The 24725-nt window shown below is 40.4% G+C and overlaps 2 protein-coding genes across 2 annotated transcripts; one reads left to right on the top strand and one right to left on the bottom strand.

Annotated features, from left to right (window-relative positions):
* Window positions 1–3168: 3168 nt before the first annotated feature.
* LOC123952831 (interferon alpha-1/2-like) lies at window positions 3169–5397 on the top strand. Its single transcript, XM_046022418.1, has one exon. It carries the CDS (start codon window positions 4801–4803, stop codon window positions 5395–5397), a length of 597 nt encoding a protein of 198 aa, XP_045878374.1. The 5' UTR covers window positions 3169–4800.
* Window positions 5398–16543: 11146 nt separating this feature from the next.
* Window positions 16544–17500, bottom strand: IFNE (interferon epsilon). Its single transcript, XM_046022421.1, has one exon. The coding sequence runs from the start codon at window positions 17202–17204 to the stop codon at window positions 16641–16643; it is 564 nt and encodes a 187-aa protein (XP_045878377.1). The 5' UTR covers window positions 17205–17500; the 3' UTR covers window positions 16544–16640.
* Window positions 17501–24725: the final 7225 nt, after the last annotated feature.

Raw genomic sequence — 24725 nt, 5'->3', positions numbered from 1 at the left:
ATTGCTGTGCTGTGGAACTCAAGGCCCCCAGACATCCAGTCCCACACAGAAACACGCTAATTCCAGGAACCCTGCTCACATGTCTACAGACAAAGAATCCAAGAGCTCAACTGTGCCTGTGTTGGAACGCTGCTTAAGTTCTCATTACAGCAGGAGTAGGACACTTCTTTGCTCAGAATACCATAGCTTACGTCTGGAAACATGAAAGTGTTGAAAGTCAGCAGCAGTGTGGGAACCTGAAAGGAGAACAGAAATGGGAAAGTGTCCACTGGATTAGTGACTTATCCTTGGCAGGTGGAACAGTAGGACAGTAAGGCATCATCGAGTCAATGTCTCTCTGTGTCCTTCCCCAGACTGAGAAGGTTCAAGTGGATGCTGGGAGCACAGAGTTCTTCTAGGAAGATGTGGCCCATGGTAGTATCCCCACCATGGGACCCTGACAGGACAGCAGCCTGCAATATGTTGGAAGGAGGAGGGTCAGTCTAGTGCCAGCCGCAACATCTATCTCATTGGCAGAAAAATCTAATGTCTCATGAGTCTTTAAAGGGATCTTGCCAACTTGTCCTTGGTTCTTCAAGTTAGTCATGCAGTTGACTCCTCCCACACCCCCTATTGCCATACACAGCTACAGGCAACAAGACTTTGGCATCTACAGTGCGATCTAGAATCCTTGATTCCTCACTCTCTCCACCTGACTGACTTCATGCCATGGCCTCTCCTGGTTCTTGAATTCTCTATTTCTAACCTTCACACCTTTTTTAAAAAATTAATTTATTTATTTTCAGTGTAACAGTACTCATTGTTTTTGTACCACACCCAGTGCTCCATGCAATACGTGCCCTCTCTATTACCCTCCACCTGGTTCCCCAACCTCCCATCCCCCTCCCCTTCAAAACCCTCAGGTTGTTTTTCAGAGTCCATAGTCTCTCATGGTTCATCTCCCCTTCCAATTTCCTACAACTCCCTTCTCCTCTCCATCTCCCCATGTCCTCCATGTTCTTTGTTATGCTCCACAAATAAGTGAGACCATATGATACTTGACTCTCTCTGCTTGACTTATTTCGCTCAGCATAATCTCTTCCAGTCCCGTCCATGTTGCTACAAAAGTTGGGTATTCATCCTTTCTGATGGAGGCATAATACTCCATCATGTATATGGACCACATCTTCCTTATCCATTCGTCCGTTGAAGGGCATCTTGGTTCTTTCCACAGTTTGGCGACTGTGGCCATTGCTGCTATAAACATGGGGGTACAGATGGCTCTTCTTTTCACTACATCTGTATCTTTGGGGTAAATACCCAGCAGTGCAATTGCAGGGTCATAGGGAAGCTCTATTTTTAATTTCTTGAGGAATCTCCACACTGTTCTCCAGAGTGGCTGCACTAACTTGCATTCCCACCAACAGTGTAAGAGGGTTCCCCTTTCTCCACAACCTCTCCAACACACGTTGTTTCCTGTCTTGCTAATTTTGGCCATTCTAACTGGTGTAAGGTGATATCTCAACGTGGTTTTAATTTGAATCTCCCTGACGGCTAGTGATGATGAGCATTTTTTCATGTGTCTGATAGCCATTTGTATGTCCTCATTGGAGAAGTGTCTGTTCATATCTTCTACCTTCACACTTTTTAACAACTGCTTCCAGACAAGCCGTTGTCTCACAACTCCTTAGTGTTCCACCTTGGAACTTTGGAATCATCAGAATAATTGTCCCTCTGGGTTTCTGTTTCTCTCCAAATGCTGCAGAAATAAGCGGAATCCAAATGGGGTTACTGAGAAGACAGAGGTAATGGTTTCAAAGATCTCAGAAGGGTTAGACTGAAATCAGCTTTAGTATTATCATCTTAAGAGATCCTCATCATTATTCTAAACCAGGTGCAGAGCAGAATCATGCAAGATCTTTCAATTCCCCTTGTCTTCATATTGCATTTCTCAGGCAAACTTTTCCAGGTCTGAGTGGACTTATCAGGTAGGTAGAGCTCTCAGGCAGGGCAAGGATCCCGTCTCCTTCCAGAGAGGGTGAACAGCTGGAGTCCTGGTCGCCAGTCTCTTGTGAGCTGGTTGGTGTGACTCCTCTCATCTCTCCTCAGAGCCGAGTACATGTGGATTGAACGAAAGGAAAATGAGGTGGCTCCTCTTGTAGAGCTGAGGGCCTCATGGGGACTCAGGAGTTGGTCTTGTGGGATCCTCTAGCCGAGGCAGCCACATTCCTGACTTGCAATAACTCAGTACAGTCTTCATTTCCCTCGTCTGCCGGAGCTGCTCGTCCCCAGTGTTGCTGCGTCAAATTTGGCTGACGTGCACTCTGCCATTTTCTCAGCAGACAGGACACTCTTTCATTTTTGTCACGTTAGACTTAACAGTTGTCTTCCCCCCTCCCCCACACAGCTGCCATGTTTTGCTTTCGAGGAGAGTTAACATGAGAAACAGAAAAACTGATGTCTTAAAAATGAAAGAGAAACCCGGGGCAGCCCCTTGGCCCTCCTCTTCCTTCCCTCTGTGTGATCCTCATGATGACCTAGAAACTGATCAGGACCAGCAAGTCAGAGTATGTCTAGTAAAGCATGTGGAAATATTAAGTTTTTCAAATTCTCTTTGTTGTTGTTACTTAATTTGAAGATGCAACACCGTGAATGAGGAAAGGCAACAAGGAAGTGTGTCCCTGACATCATAGCCTGGGCCTCACCCCCCTGCATTCTGAGCACCAGACAGGTGGCCAGATGAAGCTGCCTACTGTCAACACACAGTCTGAATGAGCTAGTGAAAGTCATCAGTTTCTGTGCTGGAAGTTTCCCAGAGACCCAGTCAGTGAATTCCCTGTGCTCCACTCAGAAATTTTGGACGTAACATGTGTTCCCTAGTTTCAGGAAAATTTGAACCATGGGGAACACTGGGTGGCTCAACTTGTTGAGGATCTGATTCTTACTCTACCTTCAGATCTTGATGTCAGACTGTGAGTTCAAGACCCAAGTTAGGGTCCACCCTGTGTGAGGAGCTTACTTAAATAAATGAAAAACCGGAAAATTAAGCACTGTGGTGGTACAATAAATGTATTCCCTTATTCAAGGTGAAAGGATTATAACTGGTTTTTCCTCTACTTGGAGAATAGAATCATTCACCTCAGCATCTGAGGGATGTTGACACCTTTGTTACCTGGTCAGGTGAGGAGGAGGTCAGCAAGAGAGAGGGTCCCCAACACAAACACGCCAGGGGCAAGGGCAAGGATCTAGGGGCAGAAACTGCTTTGCTAACAAGGAAACCAGCCCCTGCACAGTAGGGGAATCTAGAGTCCTCCGGACATGGTGAGCCTGTCCTCAGGAGTGAGCCCAGGAGAACCTGGGTGGAGGACACTCAGTCACTCTAGAAGAAATATGTTAGTAGAGGTGATAACTACCTTGTCAGTGAGGTGCTGCTGGGAAAATCCAGTCATGTGGAAATAGAACCTCGACACCTCCTCTTCCCAGACAAGAACCAGGCTTCCTGCTGGGGGCACTTGCAATGACTTGGAGCGTTCTAACAAAACCTTGGTATTTATTGTCGTTCATTGGGTATTCTTGGATATTACATAAGAAACAATGGCACAGAATTCTTGGAGGACACAAACTGTCAGCAAGGTCAGTGTGACAAATCCAGGAATAACAGGAATCCCTAAGGATTGGAGGAGTTTCTCTCCATCATTTCCTGGATCTCAGAGTCTAACTGGACAGGTGATCTTTCTTACTGGTGAGCTGCCAGTGGTGTCTTGTGGCCATTGCTGATGTTTGAGGCCTGTTGTGATGCAGGCTTTGGAAATGAAAACACAAACACATTAAATTTTATGATTTAGCTCTACAAAATTCATTCAACACCTCAGTAATTATCTAGTGTAAGCAGAATAAATATTTTGATAATACCTTCCAGAGTACAGTAGTAGCAGGGGAAGTTAAAGATGATGTTGTCGTGGTGCCTGGGTGGTTCAGTCAGTTGGGTGGCTGCTTTCAGCTCAGGTCATGATCCCAGGGTCCTGGCATGGAGCCTTGCATCAGGCTCCCTGCTCCGTGGGAGCCTGCTTCTCCCTCACTGTCTGCCTGCTGCTCTGTCTACTTGTACTCTCTCTGCATCTATCTCTCTGCCAAATAAATGAATAAAAATCTTCAAAAAATGATTTTGTCCTATGAGGCAACATTCAATTTCAGGACACTAAAAACACATGTTAAGTAAGTAATTCCATTTTTCACTTGCATTTAGCAATCTGGATTGATTTGAAATGTCCAGGTACACTGAAATCATTATGTCCTCTTAGAAATCGTTATTTGCATATGTACTCCCTATACTACACTGTATACATGTAAAGAAAAGTTACTCATCAAATTTACTTATATACATAGGCATCAATAGCTTTAAAATATAACTATTAGCTTAAAATTTTTAGTCATTCTGGACCATGAACTGGTTAAACCTTACACTTTTTTTTATCTTAAAGCACAGACAAAAATACAATATGTAACAATATATACTGTGTCTCCTGTTATTAAGTATTCTTGAAAGTTTGAATTAAAAAACATCCAAAAAGATTCTGGAGGCAAGGATAATACTTAAAGAAAATAATACATGGTTGAGAAACCCATGCTCCAAACCCAAGTAGAAAGTGTAGAAAGGAAAGCAAAAAGAGAAGTAGAAAGTAAGGGAAACGTTCAGAAATCGAAAACTCCTGTGTCCCCTACTTAAGCCTCACGCACAAGAGAAGATGTTCAGAGAAGCTAGAGCCACGGGCCCCAGACGTGCCCACCCCACCCAGGCCAAAAGCATCTGCAGGATAACCTATGGCTCTGCCCTGCTCCTTCTTGGTGGCCCTGGTGGTGCTCAGCTGCCACTCCCTCAGCTCTCTGGCATGTGACCTGCCTCAGGACCATGGCCTGCTGCACTGGAGGGCCTTGATGCTTCTGAGACAAATGAAGAGACTGTCTGCTAGCTCCTGTGACAACTATACAAAGGACTTTGGCTTCCCCCAGGAGGTGTTTGATGGCAAGCAGCTGCAGAAGGCTCAAGCCCTCCCTTTCGTCCATGTGACGAACCAGAAGACCTTCAACCTCTTCTGCACAGAGGCCTCACCTCCTCCTTGGAACACGAACCTCCTGGGGGAATTGTGCTCAGGACTCTCTGAGCTGCTGGGCCACCTGGAAGCCTGTCCCCTGCAGGAGGCAGGTGTGGGAGAGAAGCCCCTTGTGAATGGGGACTCCATCCTGAGGAACTACTTCCAGAGGATCTCCCTCTATCTGCAAGAGAAGCAATACAGCCCTTGTGCCTGGGAGATGGTCCGAGCAGAGATCATGAAACCCTTGTATGCATCAACCGTCTTGCAAGAAAGATTCAGGAGAAAGAAGCGACACCCCTTTCAACATGGAAATGATTCCCTCTGACTGATAACATCACACATTCCGGAGTTCTGCCGTGCCAGAGACTCTCACTTCTCTGTCCCAAAGCCATGAACACAGTCAATTTGTCAAGTGTTTTCAGAACGTGTCAACTCTACAAGCAGTAGTCGCTTACAGATGACCTTGCTTGTGTCTATTTATATATTTAAATATTTATGGAAATATTGATAAGATTCAGTTTTCATATAATATGATTTGCACCTTTATATAACAGAATATAATAAAATATATTTTTAATATGTAATCAGTTTATCATTTTTTCCTTTATGGAACTTTAAGTACAAAAGTGTTTTCAAAGAGACACACCAGGTCTGATTGTGTAACTCCGTTGGAAATCGGACAGCAGAATGCATTGACCATCATTCTGCACTAACATTGGAAATGACAACTGACTTTCTCTAGGACAACTTGCACGTTGACCTCAGGCTATAGGACATAATAAATACAGATCCTGATGTCTACATCTTTGGTTGTAGGGATATATAAATACGGTTGCTATAGGGATGGGAATCTAAAAATAATCCTCCTTCCTAGTGTTCTAATGAAGAAGGAAAGGAAGTGACTTCTCTCACCTGCTGCGTGAACGAACAGGTGAAGCACACAGGCAGTGCACACAGAAAAGCTGTGGTCCCCTCGACAGGTCGCTGGCAGACATGGAGGCACGTATGTCCAGTAGGGGGGAGGTGAATGGGCATTTGACAAGAAACGCCACGACTGAGGTCCACATCTAGCAGGCCAAGCCAGAAAGAGAGGTGGTCATCCAGGGAGACCGTGTCATGTGAGAAACAGACATACACTTGATTCTGAGGCTCTTCAACCATTGAAGGGAGGGGAGAGAAGAGCCACAAAGGAGACAGTGGACTCTTGGCCATACAGCACAGGGATAAGAGAGGATGCTGGTGAGTGTCTTTAAGGAAGTAAATGTGCTTCGAAGAGCATCAGCGGATCCCTGGAAGATGTGGATTGAAGCTGCCTGCGATGTCAGAAACACAGATGCCTTTGCTGACCTTCCTGAGAGTCGGTTTTGTGGAGTGCATAAGCAGAGACCACCCTGGAGCGGGTGGGAGCATGAATAAGAGAAGTCAGTGCATCTGACTTGGAGAAGAATATTGCATGGGATCTGGGAATAATGTGGGTTAGTTTTTCTGCGCATAGTTGACCCTTTTATGCCATATGTTTTTTTCTCAGTGATTTCATGGACAGTGGATCAGCAACTCTTGATCTCAGGGTTGTGAGCTCTGTCCCCACAGTGGGAGTAGAGATTACTTAAAAATAAAATATTAAAAAGAAACCAAAAAAAGGGGCACCTGAGTGGCTTAGTGGGTGTACGTCAGACTCTTCATTTTGGCTGAGGTCATAATCTCAGGGTTGTGAGATCAATCCCCAGGTCAGGCTCCACGCTCAGCAGAGAGTCTGCTTGAAATTCTCTCCCTCCCTGTGCATTCCATTCAAATAAATAAATAAATAAATAAATAAATAAATATCTTTTAAAAAATAAGAAGAAGAAAAGCCTATAGGTAAATAAAGCATATGTATTTCCTAATGTATTGAGACTTAGTCTCAGAGGAACAGAGACCTAAAAATGGTACTAAAGTTTATTTTATTTATTTTTTTAAGATTTTATATAATTTATAATAATATTTATATATTTATATATTATTATAAACTATAGTATTATTTATAATAATATAATATAATAATAATTATATAATAATATTATATATTTCAATATTTTATGTATTTTTTAAGATTTTAAGATTTCATATATTTATCTGTCAGAGAGAGAGAGAGCACAAGCAGGGGCAGTAGCAGGCAGAGCTGTTGACTGGCCTTTGGCTGAATTAAGTCAAAGAATAATAATCCCTCATTTTTATTGTAACAGTTTGGGAACATGAACATGTAAAGAGCTGGTCATGCTTTTATAGACAAGAGCTAGAAAAGGAGACTGTGCGTAATAAAACTGTATAGCTTGAGTCATAGATCTGGGGAGTTCTCAACTGATACATATCGATCTCATTGTGATACTGCTTTTTATTTAAACTATTCCTTCCATCATATCAACAAAAGAAAGATGGAAATATGTCCAGGCAAGCCGAGGCTTAGGAAGCACCCTTAAATAGCACACATGTTTACAGGCACATCCATCCTAGGTGAGGCAATGCTTAGTATAGGAGAACATAATGTCAATAGAATGGGCTGGAGAATGGGGGACGTAGTCAATGTCACTTGGCTATGTAGAAGGTCAATAAATAACCTTGGTTGAAACATGTGTGAGCACTGGGATAATCTGGCTTAGCTGGTCTAGAAGCCATTCTGTGTCATCCATACACGTGTGCCTGTGTGTGTGCACGTGTGTGTGTGTGTGTGTGTGTTTGCCAGAACTGGATGAAAGCTATTGAAGTAAAGCAGCAAAGATCCTAGTGCCTTCAAGGAAATAGTGTATAAAAAAGAACTTAGAATACTAAAACTTGGTCAGCTTTATCTATGTTTGGATATGTTGTGTGGTCCCTTTTTTTCTGCCTTCGAAAAACCTTGTTCTCTTAAGGCTTGAAGCAATGGCACGCTGTTCAGAAAATGGCCTGGGGAAGCCTCTGTAGAACTCCACTGTTGGTTGTGAATGCTTAAAATCAAGTTAAAATACTGTAATTTAAAAAAACTTTTAATGACGTAATGGGCAAAACAATGCAAATATGAAGTACGTTGAGATCAAAATATTTCTGCTCCGATTATTTGATAAAGTATATACATCAAATTTTCCATGCTGTTTTTCATTTTTGGTTTGTTGTCCTTTTAAAGGGAAAATTTCATAAAGATCCTGCCTCAAAGCTATTTTCCTGGAATGTAGTCAAACAGGAATTTTTAATCTGAACCACTAGAGGGCAGAATAACATCAGTCACTACAATGGTTTGCTCAGTGTTTTAGCATTGTGAAATAAAGTAACTCTAGGTATTCATATGCCTTAGTGCATCTAGTTAATTAACATAGCACCATGTTCTGTTTATCCTTAATGAAGACAGCTAAAACTTTTTCTTTCTTTCTTACTTACTTACTTTCTTTCTTTCTTTTTTTCAACCAGCACTAAGCCATTCTGATATGCTTCCTAGCAAAGAGACACCAGAGAACAAAGTTGTTAAAATCGGGATGGAAAAAATCCCCAAATTCCCTTAAAAACCAATTATATTGGATGGTGTGATGTAGTCAGATTAGATAGTAAATAACAACACAGAACTGGTATTAGCCTGACATCAAGTCATGATCCCAGGGTTCTGGGATCGAGCCCCGCATTTGTCTCCTTGCTCAGCAGAAAGTCTGCTTCTCCCTCTCTCACTCCCCCTGCCTGTGTTCCCTCTATCGCTGTGTCTCTCTCTGTCAAATAAATAAATAAAATCTTAAAAAAAATTTTTTGGTCAATTTTACCAAAATAACCACCTATGTTAAAAAATTTAACACTTCTATGTATAGATGCGTGCTCTTAACCCAGCTATCTCCAAACCATCTTGCTGTTTATCAGATTTTACATTTATATAAATGATCACTAGGAAGGCTATATATGTATATTATCTACTTGTAGCTATGTCTGCTTTTGTAAATTGCTTGTATTTCTTTGTTTTTTAAGATTTTATTTATTTATTTGACAGAGACATACAGACAGAGAGAGAACACAAGGAGGCAAAGCAGCAAGCAGAGGGAGAAGGAGAAGCAGGCTCTCCGCTGAGCTGGGAGCCTGATGTGGGACTTGATCCCAGGACCCTGGGATCATGAGCTGAGCCGAAGGCAGAGGCTTTAACCCACTGAGCCAGCCAGGCGTCCCGGCTTCTGTATTTCTTGCTGATATTGCTATTGTATTGTTAAACTTTTTTGAGTTTTTTATATTAAAAATATTAATATCAATTATATATTTTGAGTTTTTTTCTATATGTCATAGATTTATATATGACATACATTTTTATATGTCTTTTTATTCTCTTGATAGTTCTTTACTGGACAGACTTTTTAAAAAATTTACATATTGGGCACATTGATGGTGTAGTGGGTTAAGCAACCAGCTCTTGGTTTCAGCTCAGGTCAGATCTCAGAGTGCTGAGCATAGTTGGTGTTTTTTTTTTGTTTTTGTTTTGCTTATTTTTAATATGTTAGGCATTCGTTGCACACAACAATCTGAGAGAGATGCTTTAGGAAAGAAATCTTTCCTCTGGAACCTTGCGCTCTACCCCACGTATATATAATGCCACATGTGGTTTCTGATGTCTAACCCCTCAGATATGGGCCCAAGTGTTCCAGGAAACTTTTTGTCCAGACCTTAGAGATGGATTGTTGGTGAAATTTCTAACATCCTTTCTACATAGGACCCTCCTTTGTGTGTCTTCTGGTACAGTTTCCCTGTAGAGGGCTACAGCTGAAACCCTGAAATGTCCAAACACCTCTCTTTGCTCCTCTAATGTCAACCCATAGTAGAAATCTACTTAGCCAGAGGTGCTTTGAGGACATTTTTGTTTTGACTCCTGAGCCATATCCCACCCACAGAGAGCGCATCCTCTTTTTCTTGCCCCTCTAGTGGGCACAATTAGGTCCTTCAAGGTATTTCTCATGTAACCCCATAATGTGCCCTGGAAATATGCTTATTTCTTTCCCAGTTTCATTGAGTCTCTTTCTCTTCCACTCAAACCTTCCTCCCAAGGACTGACTATAGATTAGGAGCTGTTACTAAAATAAGTCCGCTCTACTGAATAATATACCAGCTAAAAATTCCACTTTTAATGCTCTCAAATTAATTCCATTTTGATCATAAATATTTTTATAATTTTTAATTAACATATAATGCATTATTAGCCCCAGGGGGACAGGTCTGTGAGTTGCCAGGTTTACACACTTCACAGCACTCACCATAGCACATACCTTCCCCAATGTCCATAACCCCACCATCCTCTCCCTACCCCCCTGTCCCTGGCAACCCTCAGTTTGTTTTGTGAGATTAAGAGTCTGTTATGGTTTGCCTGATCATAAATATTTTTATCCATATTGATAACTACCTTGTTCATCTGACAAGAACCCACATGAATTACTGTTATTTGGAATAATTAAATTTTCTCCTAGAGAAGGAAATACCTTACTAGTGATAAGGCTTATGTTGAAACTTGGAATAAGTTTCACTAAAACAATGTGCACTTAGCTGTCTTAGGTAGAAAAAGTCACATGATTTATAGGTCAAGGGCAACACTGTTCTTTGTTCTCCTTGAACCTTGCTTCACCCTTCCCAAGAGGTACACATCTTCACCTTCAATGACTAAAACTTGTCTGAACAGGTTTCTAAGAAGATGGATTCTTCTTACATTGAAGGTAAAACCATGGGACCATTTTTGTGTTATGATCACTTTCCTGCATCCTTGTAATGTGACTCTGGCCTCTAGTCTCCAGATACTACATGCTGGCTATCTTCTGCTTACTCATAATGTTTTAAGTATACAAGCCAAAGAAATAAAGAAATTTGCCATAAAATCTCTATTGATAGCAGGTGCAAAAACTAATTCAACACCCACCCAGTTTTGGACAATAACAAGACAAGTGGTCTTTCCAACAGAACAACGGGAGGCGTGTTACACTTTATACAACTGTAAAAGTGAGCCATTTACACTATTTACATGAATTGTTTTATATTTTTCTATTACTTCTTTTTTTAACTGAACCCAAATAGGAAACATTCAAGTTGTTGTCAGTGGTTTCTATATTAATTGGCAGTTGAAAGCGTGACTAACCATCAACAGCAGACAGGGACCAAAGGCCCATGAAGAGTGGGTTCAGGAAAGGGTTTTCTCAGATGAGTAGAACAATTAGTTAGAAGAAGAGCTCCTACCAGCACTTCTGATCTACATATTATGTCATTGTCTTATTGTACCTTTACCATACAAGGATAAAAACCAACGTTTCATTAGAGAATGAAAGACACTTTACTTTTTAGTGCAAAACATAGCTTATCCAAACTGTCCATCCAGGAAAAGTAGAGAAACTGAAAAACAAAAATAAGAATTAACCTCTTAGCAGGCTCATAAACAAGACTTCCTCATCTCTAGGTAGAGTGTCTTCCTACACATATAACTGACTATGATGATATGGTATTTGTATATCTCTTTTTTCTTTTTTTAAAGATTTTATTTATTTGACAGAGAGAGAGAGTAAGAGAGCACAAGCAGAGGGAGCAGCAGAGTGAGAAGGAGAAGCAGATTCCCTGCTGAGCAGGGAGCCCGACCCGGATCTTAATCCCAGGACCCCAGGATAATGGTCTGAACCGAAGGCAGATGCTTAACCAACTAAGCCACCTCGGCACCCTATATCTCTCTTCTTTCTGTTAACACTGCATTTTAAATGTCTTTATTCATTCAGTGTTTAGATTGTCCCCTTATGTGTTCAAGAATGTGCTAAGCAAAGAGTTAAAAAGCCATTTCTCCACCCTGAAGTAGTCATACTTTTGTTGAAAGAGAAGTGATCCAGCATAGTATAGTGTGCTTTGTGATGTGATTGCTGTTGTGCTCTGGAAGGGTGGTAAACAGATTTAGACAAATCAGAATCTAAGGGTTTTCTGAGAAATGAAAACTTTTAAGGAGTCGTAAATAGCAAGAATGAGATAGTAACACATATTAGGATGCTAATATGTACTTGACCAAGGCAATATGTGAGTTTGGGTTTCCTACGGCCCCAAATGTTGGGTTTGCTTTTGGAAGTTAGGTGCTGAGAAAGCAGCCTCTGAGACAAAATTACCATGCAAGGAGTTTATTAGGGAGGGCTATAGGCGCAACGCATGTGAGAAGAGAAGGCCGCAGATGGAGGAGAGGAAAAGCTGAGGGGCCAGCCAGTCACAACGTGGCTTCAGTCAAAACCTGGGTGGGGGAGGCGGCTCTGAAGTGGCAATGACCTTTCAGAGGCAGAGTGAAGGGTCTGAGCCTTCATCCCCCCACATCCAGTCATTGGAAACAGGAGAGAAAATGGGCTACATGACTCATTTCGGCCAAAGGCAATTCCAAGAATGCCCCCCAAATCTCTGTATTTACCCAACATCTATACTTCTCAATTACTGAACCAGTTTGCTGTCTCTTACCTTGGAATCCTCTATCTTTCAGAGGTTTGATTTCCTTTGTGTTCACATTATATTCCTCATCTCGTCAGGTTATGGTTGCAGGTTTGATTTTATACAATCACAGGCATGAGGAACAGAACGTTCCAGACAAAAACTTAGGTCGGATCATTTCCCTGAGAAGACAGTTTCTGTCATGGGATGTACCTGGAGTATCACAGTCTCTATATCCTGCTTCTTTAAGAAGGAGAAGGACCACTGAATCTGCTGCTATGAAAAGGTAGTGATAGAAAAAGAAAAAAAACTTTCCTCATCAGCTATCTCCCACCTGGGGTGGGATTATGGGAAAATATGAGATCCGTAACCTCAAGGAGAACAGGCCTTTATCTGTTAAAATTCTACCAAGGCTATCAAGAAATAGAAGCATGGTTTATAATGTGGAGTCTTAGGGCCAACAGCATCGGCATCATCTAGAAATCGCTAGAAATGCAAACACTTAGGCCCCATTACAGACCTATTGCATCAGAAACATTGAGTGAAGCCATGCCATCTCTGTTTTAACAAGCCCCCCAGATGATTCTGATATATACTGGAGGTGGGGCTTAATTTATTGCAGGTGATAAGTATCCTAAGCCAACTCTCTACAAGGAGCCATATTTATTGTTCTTTTTTAAAATTTCACAAATACTATCATTTTCCCTGATTCTAAAATGAATTTATACTCATGGAGAAATATTTAAAATTCAAAAAGGATAAGAGAATGAAAATTCTATCACCTAGATAACACTATTGCAAACATTTTAGTGCATTTCTTTTCAGACATTTTACGCGTATTTTTATTTGTAGAAAATATGATGATACTAGTTATTTTGTAAACCGCTTTTTCATTTAGTAAACTATTTAGCTCAGTCCATATAGGTGTGAGTAGGATAACTCAGATGACCCAGCCTGTGAGTACAAATGATCTTACCTTTACTCTGAGCCCATCTATGCACTGATGGCCGGGCATGTAGTCTCTTTATTTTTCAAAACTTTTAATTTTTTTCATCTAGTCTCTATAAAGTACTTATCTTCCCCAATATCTCCAAGTTTAGAACTCTGATTTTAAAGTTTTAAGATGACACATATATTTAAAAGCAAGCAATTTTTTATTTGTATTAGGCAGTGAAGACAGTTACAGAAGCAGGATGTCAACTAATAAAGCTAAATATTTGGGGAAACATAGCAGACACAGTGTCGGTTTTAGCTTCTAAATATGAGTATATATTATCTGCTCTGAATTTCTACTTGGCACTTCCTCCATTCTGTTTCCCTCAATTCTCAGGAAAGAAATGTCCAGGGAGAGAAATTGTTCTTTTTTCAATTCAAGGCTGTAGACAGTGTGTGAACTTGAATAAGGAAAGCCGGAGCAAATTATCATCATTCTTGTTATTGTTATTTTGCAGAGATATTGCATAGTGCCTGATGTTTGGGTTTGTGGGGTCTGGAACACAAGGCAGCCTTCTGAGTCAGGCAGATCTGGTTAAGAATCTTTGTTGTGGCATTGGCTGGCGCCATGGCTTATTACGTTACTTTGAACAAATCACGTCACCTTGAAAGTCTGGTCATTCTCACCTGAGAAAAGACTACAGCAACAGAAACTACTTTGCTAGGTTAATTTGAGAGTTGAATAATGTGTTAAATGAAGGATTTTGTTCTGAAAACTTCCTGCTTTCTACTGATCATGTGAAGCAAATGACCTGTATTGGCTTGTGTCTTTCCTCTCTCCACTTCCCTACCTCCAGGTGAACCTGAAAGTAAACAGGTCAACACCAGGGCTGAGGTGTGACAAAGACATCCTCCTGACTGCCCAGCCTCTGCCTCCTGTCCCTTTCCTCTAGGGCAGCGGACCCTGCTTCAGACTCAGGAGCCTGTTCAGTTCATCCTCCTCTCTTTGAAGCCAAATCAAAGGACATGAAGAGACATTTCACCGAAGAGGTTATGAAGATGACAAATAAGCACATGAAAAAATATCCAACAGCAGGAGCCATTAGGGAAATGGGAACTCAAACCACAATCAGATATCACTACACACCTATCAGAATGGCCAAAATCGAAACAGCTAACACACTTACATTAATTAAACTGGGATGAAATATGTTTTGTTCTTCAGAAAGTTTTCACAATCAGTGATCAATTTCATCTCAAATTATGCAATGACTCTAAAGCAGAACCTGATGTCAAGTAGTAGAACTAGCCCCAGACATCTGGGCCATGGCTCTGGTTCTTACATTGGGCAAAAGTCACTGTGACTGGGGGAAAGCCACCAAGTCTCACTGAACGTCAGTTTCTCTGGTCCCACATTTGATCCGCAATGATTTCTGAGAGCTCCTGGCTGGAAGAGCTGGAATTCCTTCATCAACGGCAGCTGTGATGAGAGTGGAAACCCTCTCCCTCGGTTGGCATGGGTGCCCTTCTGTCCAGCTTTCTTCCTCCAGGCCACTCCCCTCCCCACCAAGGGAAGTCTGGTGCAGTCCTGTTTCTTCTAATCTTCATCTAACACTTCCTTTTGCTAGCAAGACTCCTTCATGCATATTTCCTCTTTTTTAAAGATTTTATTTATTTATTTGAGAGAGAGAGAGAGAGAACGAGCATGAGCAGGGGGAGGGACAGAGGGAGAAGCAAACTCCCCACTGAGCAGGGAGTCTCATGCAGGGCCCATCCCAGGGCCCCAAGATTACAATCTGAGCTGAAGGCAGATGCTTAATGGACTGAGCCACTCGGGAATCTCTCCTTCATGCATGTTTCTAATAACTGGCTCTTGTTGGATACACTTTAATTTATTATTTTAATTTGTAATGTTTGTGTGACTAAAAATTGAAATATAAAAATAAGCTATACAAGCACCTCTGCCCTGTCCTCTTCCCTTAGTCTCTCTTCCCCAAAATACAGGTTATCATTGGAATTTATTTCTTATATATTCCTTATTTGTTCATATACAAGTTAGGCCAAACGTAAAATTTGTTATACATCTTAATGTCAAATACAGCATTTTAGACACACTGTTCTGCCTCTTGCCTATTTTTTTTACCTTTTTTTTCAGTATAGGAAGAGTATCCTCATCCTTTTCTCCAGCTAAGTAGTGTTCCTTTGTGTGAACATAATTTAACTGTCTCTAATTAAAAGAGTCTGTGTAATTTCCTGTTTGGGGATATTATAAATAATGCTGTGATGAATAATATTGCACATGGGTCATTATACACATGTGCAACGCTTTTCATAAGATAAATTTCAAACCCAGAGTTTATGGATCAAAAACTATAATTTTAATAGGTATCACAAATTGCCTCTATTGTGATCTTACCAATTTCCAGTGCTCTGGCAAATTATAAGAGCATCCTTCCCCCAAATCTCCATAGAGTGTGGGCCTTCACCCATCTGTTACAAATGGCATGTTACTCACTTTTAATCTGTATTTCTTATTATTATGAGTGAGGTTGAATCTCTTCTCATGCATTTGTTTTCCCTCTGCAGTCTGCTTGTTCACGTCCTTTGGCCCTATTTCTATTGTGTTACCTGAAACAAATATTTGGTGTGTATTGATATTTTTGAATCTTACAGTGCACATTATCCCTAGTTATTTCTCATTGTGTCTACCAAGTTCTGGCAAAGAAAACATTGGAATGGATTTTCTATGTCAAGAAAAGTATTATTACACTGGGGACACATTTCGTTTTATTTACCTAGTCAGCTTGCATGAAAATATACCCATTTGAAGAAGCAGTTGTGAAACATTAATGAATCTACTGTAACTCATAAAACTTAAGACAAATCAAAGGTACAAAGATACAAATCAAAGATACAAAGTGACATTACAAGTTACAGACTATAGTAGTCAATATGCATGATCTTAAAGGACAGATAAAAAATATATATATAGTATATATGTATATATACACATATATATGTACGTATATATATGTACATATATGTACATATATGTGTGTGTGTATATATACATATATATATACACACACATATCTCCACATAAAACCAAACAATACTACCAGTTTATGACAAAAAGAAGTAATAGAGTCTGGAAAAGCCCTCCCAATCCTCTATCTACCCTATGCTTTTAAAGCCTGGAGATGGCTCTTGCTCCACTTTCAAGGAATCCGTCTCTTATTTGCTTAGCTTTCTCACCAGCTGGAATGCAAAGAACAGACACCAGTTGATTTCTACTTGAACAATGGTCCAGGCACAGCTGCTGTACTCCTGGTTTTCCAGGTAATCGTGGATCCTCCGGAAGTACTTTTTAACCTGCAACCTAGGGTTCCCACCACTCAAGACACTGCTGTTCTGCTCTGCTCCCAGGCCTCTAAGGGCCCCTAGGTATTCCAGCTGTTGATGAAGTTCAGTGAGGAAATTCTCCACGTGGCTTTCCTCCCAACCATCCAGAGAAACACCTGCCCTGAAGAAGTTGAAGGTCTGCAGAAGCATCTCATGAAGAATGGCCAGGGCCTGTCCACTCTGGGACCGGCAACGATTCACAGACTGCTGGGGAAGGAGGAAGTTTGTCCTGTGTGGCAGACACAGCTGAACTGACGATTTTTGGAATTTATTTAACAGTTTTAAACTCTCTCTGTTTACTCTTTGTTGGAAGAGAGCCAGTTTCAGTTCAAGGGAGAAGAGAGTAGAAGAGACCAAGAGCGCCAACACAATTTCAAAGAAATGCTTCTTAATCATGGTGAAGGTCGAATGTGCCACTTATCTCTGTACAGACTTAGTACAGCTCCAGCTCTAGTGAATGTTTGCTTTTCATGCATCTCAGATTGTTCTGGGAAGTGTCCTCCTTTGTGGGTTTTGTTTTTAATGCTGTCCTAACTCCAAGATTAGACGTTAGGTTTTCTGGTTACCTTTTCATAGTGTTTATGGAACACTTCCTCCACTTTCCCCATTGTGTTGGCTGTTTGACGAAGTAACCAAAAGAACTTGTTTCATTGTATGTGTTCCTTGAGATAATTATAGACTAGTCATTTAATATGATTTTCTGTTACCCTCATTATTCCATACAAAGTTTCACTCAACACAATTTGCCTTCTCAATATTTAGTAAAGCTTATTAAAGTTCTTTTATTTAGAGTATTTTTAAAGGATTACTCTTTTAATATTTATATTAAATATATATCAGAGGTTTAGCAGCACCTATAGGGCACTCAGGGGGGATAATTAAAATCTATACAGACTACTAAATTTAAAACCTCAAGTAGAACTGTAAATTTGCACAAATGTTTGAGCAAATTAACTTTAAAATACATATGAGCAATCTTAAATTGGTTTATATCTTATTGAGGCAGTTGAATATCTAAGTTTCTGGCCTATAAAAGGTAATATGAAAGAGAAAAAATAGCAAAAGAAGGTCGTTATAAAATTATTGCATTTGCAGAATACTAGAAATGGCCTATAGGTCCAACAATAAGGAAATGGTTAAATAAATGTTGGTAAATCCATTTAATTAAATGCTATGTAGGGGCAGCTGGGTGGCTCAGTCAGGTATGAGGCTGCCTTCAGCTCTCAGGTCACGATCACAGAGTCCTGGGATTAAGCCCCACATTGGGCTCTCTGCTCAGTGGGAGTCTACTCTTCCCTCTGTCTCCCCGCACTTGTGCTCATGCTCGCCATCTCTCTCTCAAATAAATAAATAAAATATTAAAAAAAATTCTATGTAACCATTTTTAAAAAGATATTTCAAATTTTTTGAGAGAAAGAGAAGGAAAGAGAGAGAGCATGCACGTGCACAGTGGGGAGAGGGAGAGAGAAGCCCAAGCAGATTCTGTGCTGAACACAGAGCCCTACTCGGGGCTCAATCTCACAACCCTGAGATTGGACCTGAGCTGAAACCAAGAATCCAATGCTTAACTGACTGGATCACCCAGGTGCCCCTCTATGAAACCATTATAAATGATAAAATTATATGTGAAGAGATTGGGGGCAGTTGACTGGTATGTATTCCTTCGGGTACCTGTAACTATGGTAAACTTTTACATCAATATCTTTAAATCAGTAATGCCTCTCGAATTACAAATAACCAGCTCCACATTCTAAATCCTCCTGACTATGCCTCCAGTCTGCATTCCCAATCTTATCTCCCACTGTTGCTCCAAATGTCCTGTGAGGGAAAATGAACGCCAGATAAGGTTAATAATTCACTATTGCCTTCATATAGCTAGCAGCGTGTGTGTGTGTGTGGGGGCATTTATTGGATGCTTTCTCTCAGAAACATCACCCATGCCTCCTTCACCCCCTGTACCTGTCTGTGCAAGGACCAAGGATTACTTCTTCTTTATGGCCTAGATTTTATTTTAAAGAAGCTATAATCTCTCTTTTGGATCCTCACAGTACCGTATATCTTTTGTTTTGTTTTGTTTGGTTTGGTTTTTGTTTTGTTTTTTAAAGATTTTATTTATTTATTTGACAGAGATCACAAGTAGGCAGAGAGGCAGGCAGAGAGAGAGAGGAAGAGAAGCAGGCCTCTTGCCGAGCAGAAAGTCTGATGCAGGGCTCAATCCCAGAACCCCAGGATCATGACCTAAGCTGAAAGCAGAGGCTTTAACCCACTGAGCCACCCAGGCGCCCCCCCCCATATATTGTTTTAAAAATGCCTTTCTTGTTCTGGGTCTCACATACGGCTATTTTTTTGGTCACATTTACATTTAATGTGATTATGCACATAAGTAAATATAATTAATATACTACTGCAGTATTTACCTCTACCATGTTACTATTTACTTTTTAATTGTTCATGTTTTCCACTTTTTGGGATTGATTACAAAAAATGATTCCATTTTATCTCCACTACTGGTTTATCAGCTATACCACTACTTTTTCCCAAAGATTTTATTTATTTATTAGAGAGAGAAAGAGCACAAGCAGTGGGGAGGGACAGAGGGAGAGTGAGAAGCAGACTGCCACAAAGTTGGGAGTCCAATGTGGGACTCCATCCCAAGACCCTGGGATCATGACCTGAGCTGAAGGCAGATGCCAACTGACTGAGCCACCCAGGTGCCCCTACCTATGCCATTTTATTCTTTTTTTTTTAATTTTTTATAAAGATATAATGTATTTTTATCCTCAGGGGTATAGGTCTGTGAATCGCCAGGTTTACACACTCAGGTTTACAGCACTCATCATAGCACATACCCTCCCCAATGTCCATAACCCCACCCCCCTCTCCCAACCCCCCTTCCCACAGCAACCCTCAGTTTGTTTTGTGAGATTAAGAGTCACTTGTGGTTTGTCTCCCTCCCAATCCCATCTTGTTTCATTTATTCTTCTCCTACCCCCTTAACCCCCCCCCCCCCATGTTGCATCTCCATTTCCTTATGATCAGGGAGATCATAATCATATGAGGTAGGTCAAAGGGTAGCTCTATTTTCAACATTTTGAGGAACCTCCATGCTGTTTTCCAGAGTGGTTGCACCACCTTGCATTCCCACCAACAGTGTAGGAGGGTTCCCCTTTCTCTGCATCCTCGCCAGCATCTGTCATTTCCTGACTTATTAATTTTAGCCATTCTGACTGGTGTGAGGTGGTATCTCATTGTGGTTTTCATTTGTATTTCCCTGATGCCGAGTGATGTAGAGCACTTTTTCATGTGTCTGTTGGCCATCTGGATGTCTTCTTTGTAGAAATATCTGTTCATGTCTTCTGCCCATTTCTTGATTGGATTATTTGTTCTTTGGGTGTTGAGTTTGCTAAGTTCTTTATAGATTTTGGACACTAGCCCTTTATCTGATATGTCGTTTGCAAATATCTTCTCCCCTTCTGTCAGCTGTCTTTTGGTTTTGTTAACTGTTTCTTTTGCTGTGCAAAAGCTTTTGATCTCGATGAAATCCCAGTAGTTCATTTTTGCCCTTGCTTCCCTTGCCTTTGGCGATGTTCCTAGGAAGACGTTGCTGCAGCTGAGGTCGAAGAGGTTGCTACCTGTGTTCTCCTAAAAGATTTTGATGGATTCCTTTCTCACATTGAGGTCCTTCATCCATTTGGAGTCTACTTCATGTGTGGTGTAAGGAAATGGTCCAATTTCATTTTTCTGCTTGTGGCTGTCCGATTTTCCCAACACCATTTGTTGAAGAGGCTGTCTTTTTTTCCATTGGACATTCTTTGCTGCTTTCTTGAAGATTAGTTGACCATAGAGTTGAGGGTCTATTTCTGGGCTCTCTATTCTGTTCCACTGATCTATGTGTCTGTTGTGGGCCCAGTACCATGCTGTCTTAATGATGACAGCTTTGTAATAGAGCTTGAAGTCCAGAATTGTGATGCCACCAACTTTGGCTTTCTTGTTCCATATTCCTTTGGCTATTCGAGGTCTTTTCTGGTTCCATATAAATTTTAGGATTATTTGTTCCATTTCTTTGAAAAAATGGATGGTATTTTGATGGGGATTGCATTAAATGTGTAGATTGCTTTAGGCAGCATAGACATTTTCACAATATTTGTTCCTCTTATCCATTTCTTTGTGTCTTCCTCAATTTCTTTCATGAGTACTTTATAGTTTTCTGCGTGTAGATTCTTAGCATCTTTGGTTAGGTTTATTCCTAGGTATCTTATAGTTTTGGGTGCAATTATAAATGGGATTGACTCCTTAATTTCTCTTTCTTCTGTCTTGTTGTTGGTGTAGAGAAATGCAACTGATTTCTGTGCATTGATTTTATATCCTGACACTTTACTGAATTCCTATACAAGTTCTAGCAGTTTTGGAGTGGAATCTTTTGCGTTTTTCACATATAGTATCATATCATCTGTGAAGAGTGATAGTTTGACTACTTCTTTGCTGATTTGGATGCCTTTAATTTCCTTTTGTTGTCTGATTGCTGAGGCTAGGACTTCTAGTACTATGTTGAATAGCAGTGGTAATAATGGACATCCCTGCTATGTTCCTGACCTTACCAGAAAAACTTTCAGTTTTTCTCCATTGAGAATGATATTTGCGGTGGGTTTTTCATAGATGGCTTTGATAATATTGAGGTATCTGCCCTCTATCCCTACACGTTGAAGAGTTTTGATCAGGAAGGGATGCTGTACTTTGTCAAATGCTTTTTCAGCATCTTTTGAGAGTATCATATGGTTCTTGTTCTTTCTTTTATTAATGTGTTGTATCACATTGATTGATTTGCGGATGTTGAACCAACCTTGCAGTCCTGGAATAAGTCCCACTTGGTCATGGTGAATATCCTTTTAATGTGCTGTTGAATCCTATTGGCTAATATTTTGGTGAGAATTTTCGCATCTGTGTTCATCAAGGATATTGGTCTGTAATTCTCTTTTTTGATGGGATCCTTGTCTGGTTTTGGGATCAAGGTGATGCTGGCCTCATAAAATGAGTTTGGAAGTTTTCCTTCCATTTCTATTTTTTGGAACAGTTTCAGGAGAATTGGAATTAGTTCTTCTTTAAATGTTTGGTAGAATTCCCCTCGGAAGCCATCTGGCCCTGGGCTTTTGTTTGTTTGGAGATTTTTGATGACTGTTTCAATCTCCTTACTGGTTATAGGTCTGTTCAGGTTTTCTATTTCTTCCTGGTTCAGTTGTGGTGGTTTATATGTCTCTAGGAATGAATACATTTCTTCCAGATTGTCAAATTTGTTGGCGTAGAGTTCTTCATAGTATGATCTTATAATTGTCTGTATTTCTTTGGTGTTAGTTGTGATCTCTCCTCTTTCATTCATGATTTTATTTATTTGGGTCCTTTCTCTTTTCTTTTTGATAAGTCTGGCCAGGGGTTTATCAATCTTATTGATTCTTTCAAAGAACCAGCTCCTAGTTTCATTGATTTTTTCTATTGTTTTTTTGGTTTCTATTTCATTGATTTCTGCTCTGATCTTTATGATTTCTCTTCTCCTGCTGGGTTTAGGGTTTCTTTCTTGTTCTTTCTCCAGCTCCTTTAGGTGTAGGGTTAGGTGGTGTACTTGAGACCTTTCTTGTTTTTTGAGAAAGGCTTGTACCACTATATATTTTCCTCTCGGGACTGCCTTTGCTGTGTCCCACAGATTTTGAACCATTGTGTTTTCATTATCATTTGTTTCCATGAATTTATTCAATTCTTCTTTACTTTCCTGGTTGACCCATTCATGCTTTAGAAGGATGCTCTTTAGTCTCCAGGTATTTGGGTTCTTTCCAAATTTCATCTTGTGATGGAGTTCTAGCTTCAGAGCATTGTGGTGTGAAAGGATGCAGGGAATGATCCCAATCTTTTGATACCAGTTGAGACCTGATTTAGGACCCAGGATGTGATCTATTCTGGAGAATGTACCATGTGCACTAGAGAAGAATGTGTATTCTGTTACTTTGGGATGAAATGTTCTGAATATATCTGTGATGTCCATCTGGTCCAGTGTGTCATTTAAGACCTTTATTTCCTTGTGGATCTTTTGTTTGGATGATCTGTCCATTTCAGTGAGGGGAGTGTTAAAGTACCCTACTATTATTGTGTTATTGCTTATGTGTTTCTTTGATTTTGGTGTTAATTGGTTTATATAGTTGGCTGCTCCCACATTAGGGGTATAGATATTTAAAATGGTTAGATCTTCTTGTTGGACAGACCCTTTGAGTATGATATAGTGTCCTTCCTCATCTCTTATAATAGTCTTTGGCTTAACATCTAATTGATCTGATATAAGGATTGCCACTCCAGCTTTCTTCTGATGTCCATTAGCATGGTAAATTGTTTTCCACCCCTCACTTTAAATCTGGAGGTGTCTTTGGGTCTAAAATGAGTTTCTTGTAGGCAACATATAGATGGGTTTTGTTTTTTTATCCATTTTGATACCCTGTGTCTTTTGATTGGGGCATTCAGCCCATTAACATTCAGGGTAACTATTGAGAGATATGAATTTAGTGCCATTGTATTGCCTGTAAGGTCACTGTTACTGTATATTGTCTCTGTTCCTTTCTGATCTACTACTTTTAGGCTCTCTCTTTGCTTAGAGGACCCCTTTCAATATTTCCTGTAGAGCTGGTTTGGTGTTTGCAAATTCTTTCAGTTTTTGTTTGTCCTGGAAGCTTTTTATTTCTCCATTTTCTTTTTTTTCTTTTTTTAAAAATATTTTATTTATTTGACAGAGAGAAATCACAAGCAGGCAGGGAGGCAGGCAGAGAGAGAGGAGGAAGCAGGCTCCCTGTGGAGCAGAGAGCCCGATGTGGGGCTCGATCCCAGGACCCTGAGATCATGACCTGAGCCGAAGGCAGAGGCTTTAACCCGCTGAGCCACCCAGGCGCCCCTCTCCTTCTATTTTCAATGATAGCCTAGCTGGATATAGTATTCCTGGCTGCATGTTTTTCTTGTTTAGTGCTCTGAATATATCATGCCAGCTCTTTCTGGCCTGTGGATAGGTCTCTGTGGATAAGTCCGCTGCCAATCTAATATTTTTACCATTGTATGTTACAGACTTCTTTTCTTGGGCTGCTTTCAGGATTTTCTCTTTGTCACTAAGACTTGTAAATTTTACTATTAGGTGATGGGGTGTGGACCTATTCTTGTTGATTTTGAGGGGGGTTCTCTGCACCTCCTGGATTTTGATGTCTGTTCCCTTTGCCATATTAGGGAAATTCTCTCCAATATTTCTCTCCAATATACCTTCTGCTCCCCTCTCTTTTTCTTCTTCTTCTGGAATCCCAATTATTTTAATGTTGTTTTGTCTTATAGTGTCACTTATCTCTCGAATTCTCCCCTCATGGTCCAGTAGCTGTTTGTCTCTTTTGCTCAACTTCTTTATTCTCTGTCATTTGGTCTTCTATACCACTAATTATTTCTTCTGCCTCCTTCATCCTAGCAGTGAGAGCCTCCATTTTTGATTGCACCTCATTAATAGCTTTTTTTATTTCAACTTGGTTAGATTTTAGTTCTTTTATTTCTCCAGAAAGGGCTTTTATATCTCCAGAGAGGGTTTCTCTAATATCTTCCATGCCTTTTTTGAGCCCGACTAGAACCTTGAGAATCGTGATTCTGAACTCTAGATCTGACATATTACCAATGTCTGTATTGATTAGATCCCTAGCCTTTGGTACTGCCTCTTGTTCTTTTTTTTTGTGGTGAATTTTTCCTCCTTGTCATTTTGTCCAGATAAGAGCATATGAAGGAGCAAGTAAAATACTAAAAGGGTGGCAAAGACCCCAGGAGAATGCGCTTTAACCAAATCAGAAGAGTCCCCAAATCGTGGTGGGGGGGATAAAAAGAGGTTCAGGAAAAAAAAAGAAAAAATTTAAAAAAGCA

The sequence above is a fragment of the Meles meles genome, chromosome 11 (assembly GCF_922984935.1).
Source record: "Meles meles chromosome 11, mMelMel3.1 paternal haplotype, whole genome shotgun sequence".
Classification (NCBI taxonomy): domain Eukaryota; kingdom Metazoa; phylum Chordata; class Mammalia; order Carnivora; family Mustelidae; genus Meles; species Meles meles.
Note: the sequence above shows the minus strand (reverse complement) of the source record. Positions and strands in the feature narration are given on the sequence as shown.

Excerpts from the sequence above, each read along its gene's own strand:
- LOC123952831 (XM_046022418.1), top strand. The coding sequence starts at position 4,801 with ATGGCTCTGCCCTGCTCCTTCTTGGTGGCCCTGGTGGTGCTCAGCTGC.
- IFNE (XM_046022421.1), bottom strand. The coding sequence starts at position 17,204 with ATGATTAAGAAGCATTTCTTTGAAATTGTGTTGGCGCTCTTGGTCTCT.